At 36.8% G+C, this 18,235-nt stretch overlaps 1 protein-coding gene across 50 annotated transcripts in view; it reads left to right on the top strand.

The window, feature by feature from the left end:
* Nucleotides 1–18,235, top strand: part of PRR16 (proline rich 16) — a 361,985-nt gene that overhangs the window by 88,478 nt on the left and 255,272 nt on the right. For 30 of the 50 annotated variants that reach the window (XR_012053195.1, XR_012053193.1, XR_012053191.1 and 27 more), the window contains exon 2: nt 4,668–6,687. Coding sequence is in view for 2 of the 50 variants with exons in the window: in XM_041711449.2 (XP_041567383.1) it covers nt 4,668–5,405 (738 nt within the window). In the remaining 48 variants the exon portion in view is untranslated. The remainder of the gene's footprint in view (nt 1–4,667; nt 6,688–18,235) is intronic. The other 20 variants (XR_005978267.2, XR_004365854.3, XR_012053200.1 and 17 more) reach the window with 3 other exon arrangements.

Here is an 18,235-nt window from a genome sequence, read left to right as displayed (position 1 = left end):
CTCATTTTTGTCAGCAAAGGTCTAATAACTGTACAGGGAATCATAAGCTAAAGTGATGGGCATGTAAGTAGTATTACAGCTGTCTAGAAGATTCCAATACAAATTGTAGCGAGTGAACAATTTCTTGTAGGATTAGAGATACAATCACGAGATGTTAGAACTACTGATACAGCATATTTCCCAGTCCTTTACTTAAAGGCAAGAGCAGCCTTTTCATGGTAGAGCTGATTGCTATTTTATTCTTAATTATATATTTGGTTTTGTGGCTTGTCAGGTAGTTAATTTTTACACAAAAGGTGCAATATTTGTCTAGGTCAGACTTCACAAGTTTTTGGCATTGCTTTAAAGATAAAAAAAAAATAATACATTTTATTCCATTTATTTTGTCCACTTAATTTTGTCAATTTCATCAGTAATTTCTTTAGTTCAAAATAAGAACTAGTATCATGACATGATTGATTTTGGTTGATTTAAAATCAAATTCAATATCTGTCCATAACTATTCGTTTTCTAGTAAACTTCCAGCAAACTTTTCAATCTTGTATCTGCACATAGCTATGGTGTAGTATGAAAGAGTAATATATGAGTTATACCTATTCCATCTTTTTATCTCAAGAGTAATATCACCTAAGTTCCATCCTGCTTATGCAGTTTTTTTGAGAGCTACTAGCCTGTACAGAAGCAAGTAATAAAAAAAGAAAAAAAAAAAGAAAAGAAAAAGAAATCTAGTTTGTAACTCCATGTGAATGTTTGAAAAACATAACAGAATTGCAAATGGCTGAACATTTTAAGAAATATTACAACTTTTTACTTCTGGGAACTTAAAAAATCACAAATCTTTAAGTGTATAATCATTTCCTTCCTGAATAGCAATTTGGTTTTTTATTTAAGTGTTGCAAAAAAAGCTCAACAATTGTCTGTGGTGGATTGAGGCCAGACAGTAGATAATTCATTGAACATTGGTATCTTCCTTTAAATAGGAGGAAAGCCAAACCTGGTGAAGCATTTATTGTAAGGAGACAACAAAACTCTTTGTAGATGCATTTTTGGATGTGTATTAGATAATCACACAAAGAAAGAGTAAAAAAAGTGTTTGAGAGAGACAAATTGTAGAGACACTTTTCAGAGAAGTTTATGGATAGAAGTAAGACGTATATGTTACTTTCTGTATCATGTTTTAGTCTTATGATTGTAAAATTAGATCCTTGGAATGAGATCCTGGAATGCTGTGAGAAATACAGAGTTTTGAGTATTGGTCTAATCAAGTTAGGACATTTGCCCACAAAAAGTCTTCAAGAGAGGAGCTAAAAACTAGACAAAACTTAGAAGCACAGCTCAAAGAATGGAAATATTAGGTCAGCATAGGCTGCTTTTGATAATCACAAGACTTTTTCTTGGACTAGATTCTGAAGTTCTTTAAACAGGAACTGCAGTTTGACCTCAGTGGAAAAGCAGTACTTTGTGCTACCTCTATATTTTTAAACAATTTTATATAAAAATTTGGTAATATTGAGGATCAGGTTAACTGTAAAATACCTTTGCATTGCAAATTGTTTGCAACTTTAGTGGAGATTTTGGGGTTTGGGGTTTTTCTGTTGTTAATTGGAGTTGAATAGTATTTTTTTTTTCCTTTTTACCTGAATTTGATTTTACTGATTAATTCTCCATGCTCTGTTAGTTGCAGCACAGAATTTCTGAGTCCAAATGCATGTTGCTAAGGGTGTAATCTTGTATTCTGGTAGAGAAATCCAACTCTGGGCAACTAATATTGTTAAAATAATTAGATATCTTAGATAAGATGAGAATAGACTGATGTCCTGGTTCATTCAGGAGTGTCACACTGGATTCTACAGAGCTTGAAGCTTCAGGATACTGCTGGCAGAATAGAAGTGGGCATATCTGCAGAGCTCAAATCCAGTTAATGGCTAAGGGGCTCCTTGGACTATAAAATTATGTATCCCCAATATTTTTACATGTGAATCCTGTTTCATTCAGAAATTAAAAAAAATTGAACACATTTCTGCACAACGAGAGCACTTTTTTCCTTTTTTTTTTTTTTTTTTTTTTTAATTAACATTCTCTCTTTTACTTCCACAGAACATGCACTGGGAAACAAGGGATGTTTTTTTCTCAAAATGCTGTTTTTTCCTTTTTAACTACAAGAGTTCCACTGTGTTAGTCACGGGTTCTTGTGTTACTTTTTCATCTTATTTGAAATTTAACTTCTGGGACAAAAAAGCAAAAGAGAAGAACAGTACACAGACTCACAACTCGTGGTGGGAATGAATCTGGACAGATAAACTGTGTTGTTGTGTCAGAGCCATTTCATGCTGGATTTATGTTCTACAAACGGATAAGTGACAAAAAAAAATTTGATGTGTACTACATGTTTGCCCAGAAGACATATAAACAGATAAACTCTGTAGACATTAACTTGAAGGGTAGTTCATAACAGACTTTCCTGTTACTCTTGAGAAATTTTTTGCTCTGCAATGCATAATTTTTCTGTTTCTTTGCTTGTCAGGGAATTTCTTTGGTTTATGTTGCATCAATCCATTCTACCACTGTTATAGTATAATAAAAGATGATAGGATGCAGTAGGATATTTAGACATATAAAAGCAGACCCTTCTATTTACACAAATCCATACTTAACTTGCAGAGGGGTGTTTAAATTTCAGTCTTACTGTACAGAATTTGACTTTCTTTTCTTTGTTCCTGTTTTGTTCTGAGAATTTCTCTCTGCCTTATTTTACTTATGTAATGAAAGGCGATAATAAGAATTCTTTCCCCTGTAAACTGTCATTCTTGGAATGAATTTTGGTACAGATGTGATTTGTATACCTTTATTCTGAAATTTTCCAGAGTTCTTATATGCTGTATCCTGGACGGGATGTGTGCGATCTGGCAGTTACTAGAGTTCAACTGTATTTTCCAACGTCTAGAAAAATTTTTTTAATCCTTACTATTTCAAGGATTTAATATCTTTGTTTTAAGGGTTTGTGGTTTTTTGTTTGTTTGTTTGTTTGTGTTTGTTTGTTTGTTTGTTTTGGGGTCTTTTTGAGAAAAATGGAAATTTAAATGCAACATGATACTGGACTTAGAATGTTGGATAAATTAGTTGTTTGCAATACTTTTGGAGAAAAGGTATTGTAATGTTTTTTCAAAGATGCTTGAGAGCTCTCTGAACAATGCTTATTTGCATGTTTGCTGGTTTTAGGAGAAGTAAAACTGCATATGAACGTTTATGAATTTTGTATTACACAACTCGGCTTACTGTATGAGCAGTGAAAGCTGGAGTGCTTTTTCATTTTATGGTGGTTTTGCTTTTATTATTTACTTTTTATTACTGGCACATAAGTGAGGGACTGATTTGACTGAATAAAAACTCACTGGCTTCAGTAGTGACTTCCACTTTTTTTGCAGTTATTATGTGGCTCATATGCCTAAAAATAGTCTTAGTTTGAAATCAGTAGTATCAACACCAAATTATTGAAAGCAGGAAGTAGAAATGGAAGTTCCTGTGGCACAATAGCCACATCTGGTTTCACTTCAGATCTATGGGGTTGCCTCCTCCAGAACAGCACAGATCTCCCAGAAGGAGCCTAAGCAATGGCACAGGTTTTTATTCATGAACCAAAGTTAATTAGCAACATTACTGATTACTTTATGTACATCCTGGGAGGCTGTGAAGGACAGAGATCAGTTTTTAAATGGTCCCAGTGCTACTTCCTGTGGTATCTGCTGTAGTTACATGTAGCTTATAACTACAGTTGTTCGCCTGGGTACTGAGTTAAATGCAGTTTTCAGGAAGGGCGTTTAATTGTCATATGAAAAACTTTTCTACCAAGTAAACGCACCATTGGTTTCATGCCCTGTAAAAAATCAGTAGAAAAAGGAGTCTTGAAGACTAGAAAAGATCTAGCAATGTAGAATCTAAAATCAGAATTCTGGGAGGTAGAGGAAAATGTCAAATAAACTGCATGAGTTCTTAAATACTTGTTAGTGGAGACCAAGCACCATTTTCTGTTTCAGCAAATGCTATTTCAGGATTGATTTGGAGGATTTCTGATGTTATGGAAAATGCTCATAAAGGGAGATACGCAAGAGAGAATTTATTTCTCAGAGTCTCTTTTATGTTAAAAAATTGGGAGAAAATTGTGTATCAAACTTATGATTCTAGGTGTATAATATCACCTATACAGAGAATGCATATTTAAATCTAGAGTGTTTGAAAGGTCAGAGCTAAAAGATTCTCTGCAGATTTTTTGGGTTCAGAAGCTGTCATGTAGAAGCTAAAGCTGAGCAATTTTGTCTCCTCCTACACTGGAAGGCAAAGCATAATACTGAAGAATTACACTTCACTCACTATGGTATTACCACGTAAACCCTGGAGGGAAAGAAAGTGAATTTCATTCTAGACTGTTTCAAGTTATATTTCTCTTGCATTCAGGTTATGAGCTAGCAAACTAGCCATCCTTATGATTATTGTTGTAATCATTTTTATTATTATTTTATTACATTGACAAGAAAAAAGAAATAATTGTCAAAAAATTTTGGATGCTTTAGTTCTGGGGAGGACAAGCTGATAGTGGAGAATGGTTTTCTTTTTCTGTCCCTTCTCTGAGGTATGCTTTTCTCACTGTTCTCACTCTGGCTGTTGTGCAGGTGGTTGACCAGATTGACACACTGACATGTGATCTGCAGCTGGAGGATGAGATGACAGACAGTTCCAAAACAGACACCCTGAACAGCAGCTCCAGCAGCACAACAGCCTCCAGCCTGGAGAAGGTCAAGGTGCGGGGCAGCGCGCCCCTCATCAAGCCCCCTGCGCACCCCTCTGCCATCCTCACCGTGCTGCGGAAGCCGAACCCGCCCCCGCCTCCCCCCCGCCTGACGCCTGTCAAGTGTGGCGAGCCGCCCAGGCCTCCTCCTGCGGCCAACCCAGTCAAGACCAACGGCACCTTGCTGCGAAATGGGGGCCTGCCCGTCGGGCCCGGCCGCATCCCGAATGGAGATGCGTGCTGTGTACCGAACAGCAGCTTGGAGAAGGTGGTGATGCAGCCGCTGGTGCACAGAGCTGAGAAGGAGCGGTGTCCCCAGGCCGGGGCGAGGGAGCGCGTTCGGTTCAGTGAGAAGGTGCAGTACCACGGCTATTGCCCCGACTGTGACGTTCGGTACAACATCAAGAACAGGGAGGTGCACTTGCACAGCGAGCCGGCCCGGGCTGCAGGAAAGCTGCCACCTCCTCCACCTCCATTGCCTCCATTTCTTCTGGAAAATGGAGGGCTGGGGATAAGTTCCAGTAATAGCTTTCCTCCTCCAAGACCTGCAACTGTGCCTACACAAACTGCACCAAAACCCCAGAAAACCATCTTGAGGAAATCAACCACTACAACAGTGTGAAGTATGCCCCTTGTAATAACTCTTTGTTTTTTCCTATATATAAGCATAAATAGGTAATGAGCACTTTCTACTTGAGCAATAAAAAGACCCAATGTATTACACCCTCTGTCCAGTGAAGTGGCAAAAAAATCACATGGTAAGTACAAAGAGGAATACTTGTTGATCTTATTTATACTAGCAATGTTAGGAATGAAACACTTGACTCAGCCATTATATCAAGTAGCAATTCCATTTATTCATTAATATGGTAACATATGAGTAAAGACAGCACTGGGTACAGTGGTGGGGGCTTTCCCCTCCGACTGCACACCAGTTGTTGGGCTTGCTGGTATTTATAGATTCTATTCATGCATATTCATAATCTTTTCCTAGTTTCTATGTGAGCTTTCAACAGTTTCCATTTATACCTTTAACATCACAATTCTATATTCCAGGGTCATGAATCTATGATGGTGATGTTTGGTTCCTTTCCAATTTCTATACCCTATTGTGTATATCCCAGGATCTGTGTCCAGATGGTGGGGTCTAACTTCTATTTTCTGGGATCATTAATCTATGGTAGTGATGTCCAGCTTCCCCTTTCGATGTCACTAATCAGCAATCTTGATGTCCATCTTCCTTCTCCAGGAGCTTGAGATAGGATCACTTCCCTTTCTGTTTAAATCCTTTGTACATTCTAAAGCTGCAGTTTAAAATCCTTAGTACTAAGCAATATTCTAAGGTTATAATTCAAAAATCCTTATTATAAACCAGCTTAAGACTTATCTATTCTAGAACTACAGTTTAATATCCTTAATACTAAGCAACGTTCTAAAGTTATAATTCAAAAGTTCTTATTACAGAACAACTTAAGACTTATAATTGTTATTTGCACACAAAAGATTGGTTCAAAAGCCTTCTTTCATGCTTTCCTCGGCTGTTTATTAGAACTCATCTTTATAGCTATCCTATGGCCACGTTCCACACATTTCATAACCACAGCTGCACAAGTTGCCTTTGTTTACCTGGCACGAAAGACAACTTTGTTTTTCACACCAAAAATACCCTTATGGCAAAGGGTGCTGAACAGATAGTCATTATTTAGCACCGAAGTTATAAACGTCTGTAGCAGTTTCTTATTTGTAGTGTGGTTTAAAAGACAATGACAAGAAAGTTCAGTGTGAAAATACTGCATATTGGTATGTGATAGGTTTCAGTCTATCTGACACAAGGGAATAACCATTTCTCTCTTGGATTTAGGGACTTTTCAAATGTCTTTTGATGAAACCAAGTGGAGTACCAGGTAACAGCCTTTGACTGAATTCTAGCAAATGCTTTTTTTCTCATCATGAGTGCTTTGAGCAAACTTACTGTATGTGGTGGTTGCAGTAGGGAGTAATCACTGGATTCTCAGCAGCTTGGTCTTTGGTGGGGAAGTAAAAAAATAATGGAAATGTATGTTGGTGTGGCTCTAGAAAACTGAGTTGCATTTTGCTTCTCACTGTCTCAGTGCATCATTACCAATGTTTGAGATGAGCAGGATGGTCCCATTAAATTCCCCTTTTTTCTCCATCTGCAAAATGGTGATTTTTTTTTCACTGTGCAACGGAAGTAGGCTGAAAAAACAAAGCCCAGTCCTGTGTTTTTCACAAAGCTTTTGTCTGGTGCAAATCTTCTTTTTGAAGGCAAAGAAAATGTTGCTTAAGGCCTCCAGGGACATCCACAATTCATGTAAAGAGCTTTGAAGTTGAAAAGCTCTGTGCAATTATGAAGCATTAACATGCAAAACAAGATACTTTACATGTTACCACATTTTGATAGTGAACCCAATTAATATTCTTACTAGTTGAAAAAAAAAAGTCCTCAGTGTTTTTAATTATTTTATGAGAGAATATCCTTTTATTCCCACAAAGAGAATTGCAGGGACTTAGAGTTTAAAAAAACATCCAGTCAATGAATAAATCTGATACTAAATCTGTTATTTACAAAACTTGTGCCAAAATAATCTCAATGGCCAAAAACAAATACTATATTTTAAAAAGGTGGCATATTTCAGATGTAATATAGAAGGTACTTTATGGCAAAACAGAAAAATCCAGACAAAACAGGTTTTGAATTTTAATTTCTATTTACATCTAGTAATAGGTATTAAACAGATATTATGTTTCCCTGTATAGGTATTCTAATATTTAAACCAAAATAATAAGAGTAATTATAACAAAAATCCCATCACATGACTACTGTTTGTAAACCTTTGCAGTAAGCAAATATTTTATTTTGTGCAAATACACATCCAGGGTCTAAAGCCTCATGAAGTATTCCCTGCATAAAAGGAAAGAAAGGAAATCCTAAATTCTTAATCATGTTTTCCCCTCATGCCTCCCATGTGTTTTTCATGATGCATTTTACATTTGGTATTGTTTGACTGTACTTAATCCCACAAGAGCTGTTGCCAAGTGCAGTAAGTCCAGTCACTTGCAGCAGGAGACAGTAACTTATCCTGCATCTGTGCGAGATCTCTGCTGCCCAAATCAGGATGATGGCAGGTGCATTCTGCTCATGTGCTGGAACTCCACAGCACGTCCCTTGCTCATACATTGAAAACTGCATTTAAAATCACTGGAACAATGTGCGGACATATCCACATTGGCTATATCCAATGTGGATATATCCATTGGTTATGTCCAATATGGATATGTCCCTTTTCTTTTAAAAAGAAAATTCCTGCCGTCCCTACTTTATCACTGCTTTACAGATCATACAGTTGCTCTGAGCTTGTTTGGAATTTTTTTAATTCTTAAGCAAGCTGCTGGTTACAAGAAATAAGATAATGCAAATCAAATATTGCACATAAAATATTAAAGGAAATAACACTGAGTAATTTTAGAGTGTTATGGTTTGGTGCATATGTGTTACCTCACTTGGGTTTGTTTTTTTGGTAAGAACTCACCTCTGATGGCAGAGCACTGCATCTCTCCTCTGGGCTTGTCAGTCTTGTGAACATGTGAGCACCTCCAGACTGGATATGCATTGATGTACATGGAAATTTCAGTTTTGTAACAGTTTTCAGCTCTGGAAAGCTTAAACAGCATCAAAGTTTCAGCAGTTAATGTTAACTTTTGGTACCCAATATCTTGCATCTCATACCTTGTCTTCTTCAGAAGTGCTTTCTTGTCTCTTTCCCCACACCTCCTGAATATCTTCATATGATATGGCTGTGCCATGAAAAGGTGCAGCTTTTCAAATGCAATGCTATCTTTGACCAGAAATGCAGCTTCAAAATGTGATGGAAAAACATTGTTTTTCTGCAAAGTTTGATAGCCCAGGCTTTCTTTTATACAATATGTTCCAAGGTCTCTGTTAAATTATAGAACAAACATAGAATCAATTATGTTTTAATGAGAATGTCTCTGGCCTGTGTCCTGTTCTAAGGTATTTTTGTCAGAGTAATAATTTCACATTAATAATGTGTCAGAATAAAATTAAGGTTAAAACAGTAAATTTGCAAAATGTGGGAAACAATTAACTTTAAATTTTGCAGCACTGTTTGGAAACTGCTAATAGAAATGGTGTAACAACAAATGCAGTAGTGTATTCAGCCATTAGTATTTTTTACATTTATATTCAGAATGTAAAGTCTTTGAAGCATTTTTGAACACCTACAAAACAGTATGTTTCACACTATACTGAGGAAAACCCAGTAAACTGACCAGAGCTGGACAGGAGTTGTCTGCATGTGTAATGTAAATGTAATATTCCCTGAGATTACATTTAGTGTTTTGCAAATATGTTTCTACCTGAAAAAAATGAAAGTCCTGTAACAGTACTCAGAGCTTTAATTCAGTGTTTGCCATCACATCAGTCTGCTGTCTAGCTTTAATTCCCTATGGTATTTTAAAATCTGAACCGTCCAGATCTAGACTTCCCAAATGCAAATAGAAGAAGGTAGTTTTAATGAAGGGGACGAGTTTAGCAAAAATAGAATAAAAAATGAAAATTACTTAATTTGTAATACTGGCATTCATTAAAAAAGTTAACCCATGAATGCATTGCAAGAAAGGAAAACTAGGAGAGTAACATCCATTAACAATCCTTTTGAATGACATAAGGTAGGAATCTTCAAAAAGATAATGGATCTTTCTGCCACCTGGTAAAAGTCACTATTCTTGCTTCTGTCTTGTTGTCTGGAGTTGTTACCTTTCATCACATCATCAATTTTTCTTAAAAACAAGAAAAAATTCCAAATCTTCATTGATGTTTTTTATTACTAAATCAATATTTTATTTAAAATTAGACGTGAAATAAGTCAAGTACACTACAGCTCTTTTTATTAGCTTTCTCTAGATAACTTATTCATTGGTTTTGAAGCAGAGAGCAATATGAATTCTTTAATGACCAGAGAGATTTTTAGGTGGATGTTTGCTCAGGTCTCTTTCTCTCCATGTTCTAATTATGGCTTTCCTTTTAGTAATGCCGCAAACAGTAATCTTACTTGTGCATATAAAATCTTACTGTGGTTGCTGTGTCACCTGTCTGATGTAGTCTTAAAACGGGCATGAGTATTGGGCACATATTTTTGCAGATGCAGCATTTCTCACGCTCTACTTGTATATGTACTGTAAGCCATGCTTTTTCAGGGGCAGTATGTGTGTGTTTAGAAGCAAAATACCTAACAATTGCTCAAACTAGTAATAATATTGAAAGCATAATACTCACTGGTGCAGAAGGGTTTTGCAAGTGAGGTGTGCACAAAGGGATGTGGTAGAAATGTATGTGGTTAACCTTGCTAAGCACAATCACTAGAATTCTCAATTTGAAAAAAAATATGGCATCTGTTTCATAAACACGTTGTATTTTGTAGGGATATTTGGGATATAGCTCATGCAATATTTACATGCTGCAGCCTAAAATTTCTGTATCTGTATTAGCACAGACCACAACTGAAGCAGCAGCAGCAGCAACAGCTCTGGTGTTACTGGGTCAGTATGCTGTGGAGCAGTGCATGCAAACCGCAGTACAGCCTCATCTTTGGTAGCAGTTTCATGTTGATGATTTTTAGTTGGCAAAGTAGCAGGGATTTTATCTCAATCACCTGTTTTATGGTGGCTAATAGTCCAACAGAGCAAGATTCTCCATCAGTCATAATTTTGGCAAGGGATTTTTGAGTAATCTATCTTGGGATAGCTCTGGGGAGCACAAGCAAGGTGACTTTCAATTCTGATCCTAAATGATTTGACATGTCTCTAACTCATAGTGTTCAAAGAGCTCTCTTGTTAGCTGAGGCTGCTGGGATGAGAGGACTTGGCCATGTATCCTGCTACAGGAGAGATGCCCCTGCTCGAGTCAACCGGTGCAAGTCTGCTCCTCTTCTTTGAGCCCTCGCATTTTCTCATGTATGGCAATGTTCTTGTTGCTACATGGTGGGAGAGTTTTGTTAAGAATTTACACCTGCACTGTGTTCATCAGCTGAGCTGTATTGTTTCAGTGGTGAAGCATGTCTGTATTTAAGTTGCCTGGTCTTTTGTAATGCTAAATCTTTAGAATTTTGAATGAAGGGTTTTTGTACTTTTGAGGTAATCATTCTCCTGTCATGTTGTACAAATGAGATGAGAATCATCATGCAGTTATGATGAAGGTGGAGTAGAACTTTTCATACTTTTAGGGATTGGGTTTTTTATTGAAGGACTCTGTATCTTGTGTTGCATGAAAAGGGTTTTTATAGACATCTGGGAAAAAAGTAGAACATAAATTGCACCCAATAGCAGCCAAGAGCAGTACTTTGAGGAATGAGTAAAACCAGAATCATTCTGCTGCCTTTCTTGGGAAAGATAAGGAGTCTAGGAAGGTCTAGGAATTGCTGCATCTTTTCCTCATGGCAAGAGGTTTTTTCTTTAATTCCTGAAATATTGGATGTGTATACTACAATTCTTTATGGAATTTAGTACAATCTACCTCATTGTTGCTTGTATATTATATTAGTGAAAAAAAAAAAAAAGATTTTGTAAGAGCTTTCTGAATTCACAGCTGTCTCTAGATGTTGTTTATCTCACATTTTGAATAACTTCTTGTGTAATCTTGCAAGCAGTAATGGGAAAAATTACACAAGAAAGGAAAATAATAGGCAAATTATAAAAAAAAATCTTTCAACAGATGTGTTTAAGTATATTCTTCAGTGGTTTTTAGATGATGATAACAACATCAATATGAGAGCTTGTTTCTCTTTATGTAGGTTTCTTATAATTACTTGAAAATCTTGAATGATGAGATTAATATAATTACCTTAACTGGTAAGAAAAAAGCCAGTTGTGTGTGTTGGTCTTCTTGGACAAATTAGCATGTAAAAACCAGAACATTATGATATGATAGTGTCTTTTTCTATAAATCTCTAATGCCTACAGGACATTTTGGTTTTACTTTTTTTGCAAATACAGTGATGATTGTCTACGGGAGTTAATTTTTTTTTTTATGTCCCTATATCCCTTCAAATCGAGCTTAAAGCTCTCTCAACATGTCCTGGTAACTCCTGAGCTAAGATCCCTATTTGTTGACAGTATGCTTGGTGTTGTATAAACTGAGCTGTGATCAAAACACCCAAAATTCTGCTGGTCACACCAATCTCTAAGTCACATGTTACTCTTCATGATTTTCCTGTTTCTAACCCCTTCATTCCATGAAAATGAGAGGACAGAGATACAAGTTGTGTTCTCCAGATCCCTTGACCAGTTGTCTCAAGGCCCTGAGGACCTGCTTGACTCTTGACAGGAGTCAAGAAGCCTTCTTGACAGGATTTCATTGCTGCCTACCAGAAAAACCAATAGAGGCTGATAATCAGTGGCCTGTACCAGGCTGGGTTGTTCCTTGGTGATGTCTCTTACATGGACCTCAGGGAGGCAACAAACCTCCCTGTGGGTTGGGTCTGGTAAGCATATTGGCCCTCCATTCCTCTCAAAAGGGAGTCACCAGTGACTACTGACCTTCTTTTTATCTAATTCAGGAGGTCATGGTGTGGGGTTGGGCTTCTTTGCCTGAGGCAACCCTTCCATCCCAAAATAACTTCAATCCCCATTCTCATTTTCCTGGTCCTGAGATTCTAGGGCCTCTTATCAGTTGTATAAAGACAACTGTGAAGGTGAGGCAATTTGGGAGGGAATTCAGTACCCATCATTGGTCAGGAGAAGAGTGAAGTCAGCTCCTTGAATTTTAGGAAAGCAACATTTCAGCTTTCTGAGAAGTTAATCAATGGGCAAACCTAGGAAACTGGGAAAAGGGAGCAGAACAAGACTGGAAGATCATGGAGCGTAGGAGCTCTCATTCCCCTCATTTAAGAAATCTGGAAAGCAGAGCAAGAGATCAGCATGGATTAATAAAAAACTGCTGGTTAAGCAAAAAGGAAAGAAGGAAATGCACAATTGATAATGGAAGCAGAGACAGGTATCCTGGAAAGATTTTAGGGGGAGATTGCCTAGTTGTGTAGGTGTGAGGCCAGGAAGACCAAGGCATAGAGAGAGCTGAACTTAGCAAGGGATGGCAAAGAATAATAAGGACAACAGGTTAATCAGACCGAAAAGGAAGGTCAAGAAAGTATACAGCCCCTGATGAACACAGACTGGTAAAGTGGTAACAGCAGACAAAAAGAAGGCTGAGGCACTAAACTTTTTCACTTCATTCAATGGCTTCAGTCAACCTCTCTTTCTCTCAGCTCTCAAGTGGGTGGAAGCTAAGTCCATCACACTGTAAATGAGGATGAGATCTATAAGCACCCAAAGAGCCTGAATGTATGTAAGTCTATGGGACCCAGTGAGATGCATCCCAGAGCACTGAGAGAATTGGCTGCTGTAGTTGCCAACCCACTCTCCATGAGACTCAAAAAATCATGGCAGTCAGGGGAAGACCCAGACAACAGGAAAAAGGGAAACATTGAACCAACTCATCTTAAAAAAGGGTAGAAAGGAGAAGCCTAGGAGCTACCAGCCTGTCAGTCTTACCTTGGTGCCTGGGAAGGTCATGGAGCAGATCCTCTTAGAACACACATGGAGGACAGGAAGGTGATTTGAGACAGTCAGCAAAGCCGATCAACTTGTGATCTACAGTGCAGAGACTACATCAGTAGGCAGGGGAAGGACCACAGACATTATCTGACTCCTATAGGGCGTTTGAGTTCTTTCCAACATCCTTCTTTCTGAACTGGAGAGGTATGGATAGACTATTCAGTGGAGTAGGAATTATTTGGATGGTCACATCCAAATAAGAGGGAACTGGTCAACAGCGTGATGTACAGAGAGAGATCAGTGGCAAGTGGTACCCCTTGCCTCTGGGCTCTGTACTGGGACCAGTGTTACTTAATATCTTCATTAATTATGTAGATGAAGGGGTCAAGTTCATCCTTATCAGGTTTGTGGATGACACAAAGATGAGCGGTGTGGCAACACTCCTAAAGGACAAAATGCCATCCAGAGGGACCTGCACAAGCTTGAGAAGTGGGTCCATGGGAAACTCATGAGGTTCAATAAGGCCAAGTGCAAAATGCTGCACCTGGGTCAGGTCAGCCCCCAGTATCCATGCAGGCTTCAGGATGAACAGATCAAGGGCTGCCCTACTGAGGACTGAATGGGTACTGGGGAATCAGAGTTTGGACATGAGCTGGTATGTGTGTACATAGCCCAGAAAGCCAGCTGTATCTTGGTCACATCAAAAGTGTGACCTGCGGGTTAAAGAAAGTGATTCTGCTCCTCTAGTCTGCACTGGTGGGACCCCAGCTGGTGTACTGCTTCTGCCTCTGGAGTCCTCAGAAGGAAAAAGGTAGAGACCTATTGGAGTAGGTCCAGAGAAGGGCCTCAAAACTGAGCAGAGAGAGCACCTTCCCTACAAGGAAAGACTGACAGACTTTGCATTATTTAGCCTGGAAAAGAGGTAGAGAAATAGGGACTGACTTTGAACCCAGGAAGAAGGAAGGCATAGAAGGTGATTTAAGATTTAGTTTTTATTTGTTATTTTCCTACTCTTATTTGATTGGTAATAAATTAATTTCTCCAAATACAGTCTGTATTACCTGTGATAGTAATTGTTGAGGGGTCTCTTCCTTTACCTGATCCTACTCTTGAGCCTTTTGTTATATTTTCTCTACCCTGTTCAGCTGAGGAGAGGGAGTAAATAGAGCATCTTTCATGGGCTTTCATCCAGCCAGGGTCAGCCCCCTCACAAGCAGTGTCTAAGAGTGCCAAGATCTAGTGAGCTGTTACTGAAAAAAAACTTTTCCTTATAATTGATCTTCAGAAAAAGTGCAAATTAGAAATTCAGAAAAGGAAAGTAATTTCATATTAAAAGTTTAAAATTTCTGGATATTATTTGCTTTAACTAAAATGATTCAATGTTTAGAGGGAGCTTATTCATTAATTCAATGGAAGTAATGTTTCTGAAAGCAGAGGACCCATTAATATTGCAAAAAAAAAAAAAGGTATTGTTTTCTGAGTTAATAAAATCCAACTAGAAATAAGATTAAAATTCTTCACTGTGAGAAGAATTATTTGGAAAAGTAGGCAGTAATCCACTGTATAAAGTCTTTTAATTAATTCTGCATTTCTTTAAGAAGGAGGCACATGAAGTCTAAGGAAAATACTACAGTTGTAAGGAGGAAAGCAAAGTAATTTACTCTAATGATCACTGTTAGCCATTAAAAGAACTGATACACCTTTCATTAAAAGACAGATGAAAAATATACTTTTCTGATGTTGCCAGCAGGTGCAGTTTTGTACTTGACAGAGAGGAGAGATGAAAAGAATCAGTTAAGCATGCCAGAAGCAATGAAAAAATTAAAATGTCAAACTTTATTTTTTATAGACAGGCACAACTCAGTACAAATTGTTCAGAGTGTTAATGAATTGCTTCTACTTGTATGGTGACTTGAAAGGAATGTGTTGGATGGCTTTTATGAATATATATGGAAGTGCTTCTCTACCATCTAGAATTATGATTTCAGAGCAAACCATCTGTCTATATCTGTGTGGAAAATCTACAGCAGAACAGCATACTCTAGATCAACTGTACTGACAAATCCTTTGGCAGCCAAAGTGCTTCTCAGCTATGCAGGTATCAATCTCAGGATCAATGTAGATGCAGCCATAAACAAACACTCTTAAAATTCCTGTGCTGATATGACTTTATTTTACTCTGATCTGTTTCTGGGAAAAACATCCTAACCCACCCACTTTTGCGGATCATTCCTGTGTCCTATATATATTATATTATAATATATTATAATTATATTATATTATACACACACATATATATATATATTCCTCCTCCTATAATAAGTCAACTACATTTTTGCAGTATAGCAGTGACCCAGTTGAGTGGCTCAGGCTGTCTGAAACAATGTTCATTCCCAAAACCAGTCAGTCAGTCAGACTGTGAAAGAGGAGAGTGGAAAAAGCATCAACATTGTCACAGATATGTGGGTTTTTCCTTGACCTGGCTTGTTTCTACAAAGTGTGAAAAGAATGCAGAAGAAATGTTTTCATGTATACACACCTAGAAATGTTTCAAATATATTGTTGGGCTTCACCAAAATAGCTAAGTACCAAATAAAATCAAAATAAGATTTTGAGTTGTGTTATGATGTGATGTAATGAATCCTTCTAGTAAAATAGACCTATTTATAAGAATTAAAGAAATCTAGTATTGTATTTCTGAGACATTTATAATATATTTCTGCACCAAGTTTGCAAAATGCTGGTAAAGAAATAAATACATAAAGAAGAAATTCTGGTGGATATTTCTTTTCTAAAGCATAATCTTTGCAGATATGAATGAACCACCACTGTCATTTGCATTAATATAATAGTAGTCAAGCTTTTTTTCTGCTAAGGACTTTTTTAATTTGTTGGGGGAATTTTTTTTTTTTTTTTCTGAGCAAGTATGACATGGAAGGTTCGTATTCATATTTTTCTTTTCTCTTTTTAGTCATCCATTTTGTATTCCTTCAAAGACAAAAATAAAACAAAACAAAACAAAATTTTTTTAAAAACCCAAAACAAAACAGAAACCTACAAAACCCAACCAACCAACCAACCAGGAAAAAAAAGAAAAGAGTGAGGAAAAAAATTTATTTATTTGCGATAGAAAACACAACACATTTTAGCATTTTTAAATATGTTATTAATGCTCACATCTTCACCTTCTGAGAAACTCTGACAATTGAAATACTCGTTAGTGGAAAACTGGCATTCAAAAAAATGAAAGTAATCAATAGAACAATAAATTAAATGGAATTTTGATAAACATACACCACTAATTACTGAACAGGCTGAAAAAGTGAGTCATCTGATAAAGATATAGGGCTCTCACGAATTCTGACAAAAAGAGTTCAAGGTTTACAAAAGGAAATTGTAAAACTCCACCAACAGCTTACATAGAATGTCATATATGTGTACCTACATTGATCTAGTGACTGATTCATAACACTGGTTATGTGTCTCTACAGGAAAGCCTATAGGCCAGATTTTTGTGGTGCATTTGTTTTCATAACCTAAAATATTTTTTCATAATAAATTCAGAATTGTTATTAATGTATTTAAAATAATTTTCTAAGCTCATTCATAATATGTACTGAGAAAGTGGATCACTCTGTGATAGATGTTTTTAACTCTTCCAGTAATCACACCTACTCAAGAAATGAGGAACTACTGCTATGAAAATACATAATTTGTAATTTATATATTTGAAATCTGTATGTACAACTGAATGTGATCCTTAATACTTTAGGGACTGATGATTTTTTTGCCTGTCAGGACCTGATTTTTAAGTACCAGAGTAGTATTTTGAGATCATGTCTTACGGTCTTGCTGTTGGACACTGCTTGGAGACCAGCTGTGCTATTTGAAAACAGTTTAAACTTGGAGGTTGCCAAAACTTGCAAAAGAGCTGTAAATACCAAAATAGTCCTCATTTTATGACAGTACAACACATTGTTCTAATTAGCAAAATCTTTTGTTACAATTTTTTGAGTAAATTATTATTTGTTTTCATGAAAGGGTAACATGTCTTTGTGATGAGAAAAGATGAGAAACTAATTTTAAAAAAATAATGTCTACATTTGAAATCCAGAAGCTAACACTGACTTTGTCTTGTTAGAGCTCTTAAAATACATCTATTCTTGTTTATTGTCATGTAGGTTTGAACTTGTCACAGTGATATGCAGACCAATTATGCCAGTGTTCAGTACAAAAGTACAGGATATGGAGAACTTTGTTCCAAGTAGTGTAATTTGATGTAATCTGAGGTTGATTCTATCACACTCAGACTTAAGTCTCCAAGTGGGAAACCACATTTAAAGCCTGAATTGTATTACTTAGGTAGAAGAAGAATTAAATATGGAAAGTGTTGCAGCAGAACAGTAACTACATATAAACCTAAGGCTCAACATTTAAATTTTCTAGTACTAAGGCATTTTTTTACATGCATTGCTCATTTTCATCCACTTCTTTTTTTGGTACTCAGCTCCAACTGTAAAAAGACATGGTGTTCAGTCATTTCTTTTTAGGCTAGCAGGATAAGAAATAAGGTTGTAAATAAATTGACTCATTGATTTCTAGAAAGAAGATGGCCAGTGCATCAAGCTTCACTGTTGATCTTGTCTGAATTCTCAGACTGAGGCAGGAAAACTATTAGAAAAGCATTTGTATATACTAGTATGTACTAGTATGTTTTTTAACAATTTTCTTTCGGTGTCACTCATTAACCATGCATACAGGACATTAATTATTTGTCTCTCAGACATGCAGTGAATCTTTTAAATCGTGTTTAAATGAATATTTCATGAGCTTTCAGCACCTGTGCTTTGTGGTGTGTTTTCA

This window comes from Taeniopygia guttata, chromosome Z (assembly GCF_048771995.1).
Source record: "Taeniopygia guttata chromosome Z, bTaeGut7.mat, whole genome shotgun sequence".
In the NCBI taxonomy this organism is placed as follows: Eukaryota; Metazoa; Chordata; class Aves; order Passeriformes; family Estrildidae; genus Taeniopygia; species Taeniopygia guttata.
Note: the sequence above shows the minus strand (reverse complement) of the source record. Positions and strands in the feature narration are given on the sequence as shown.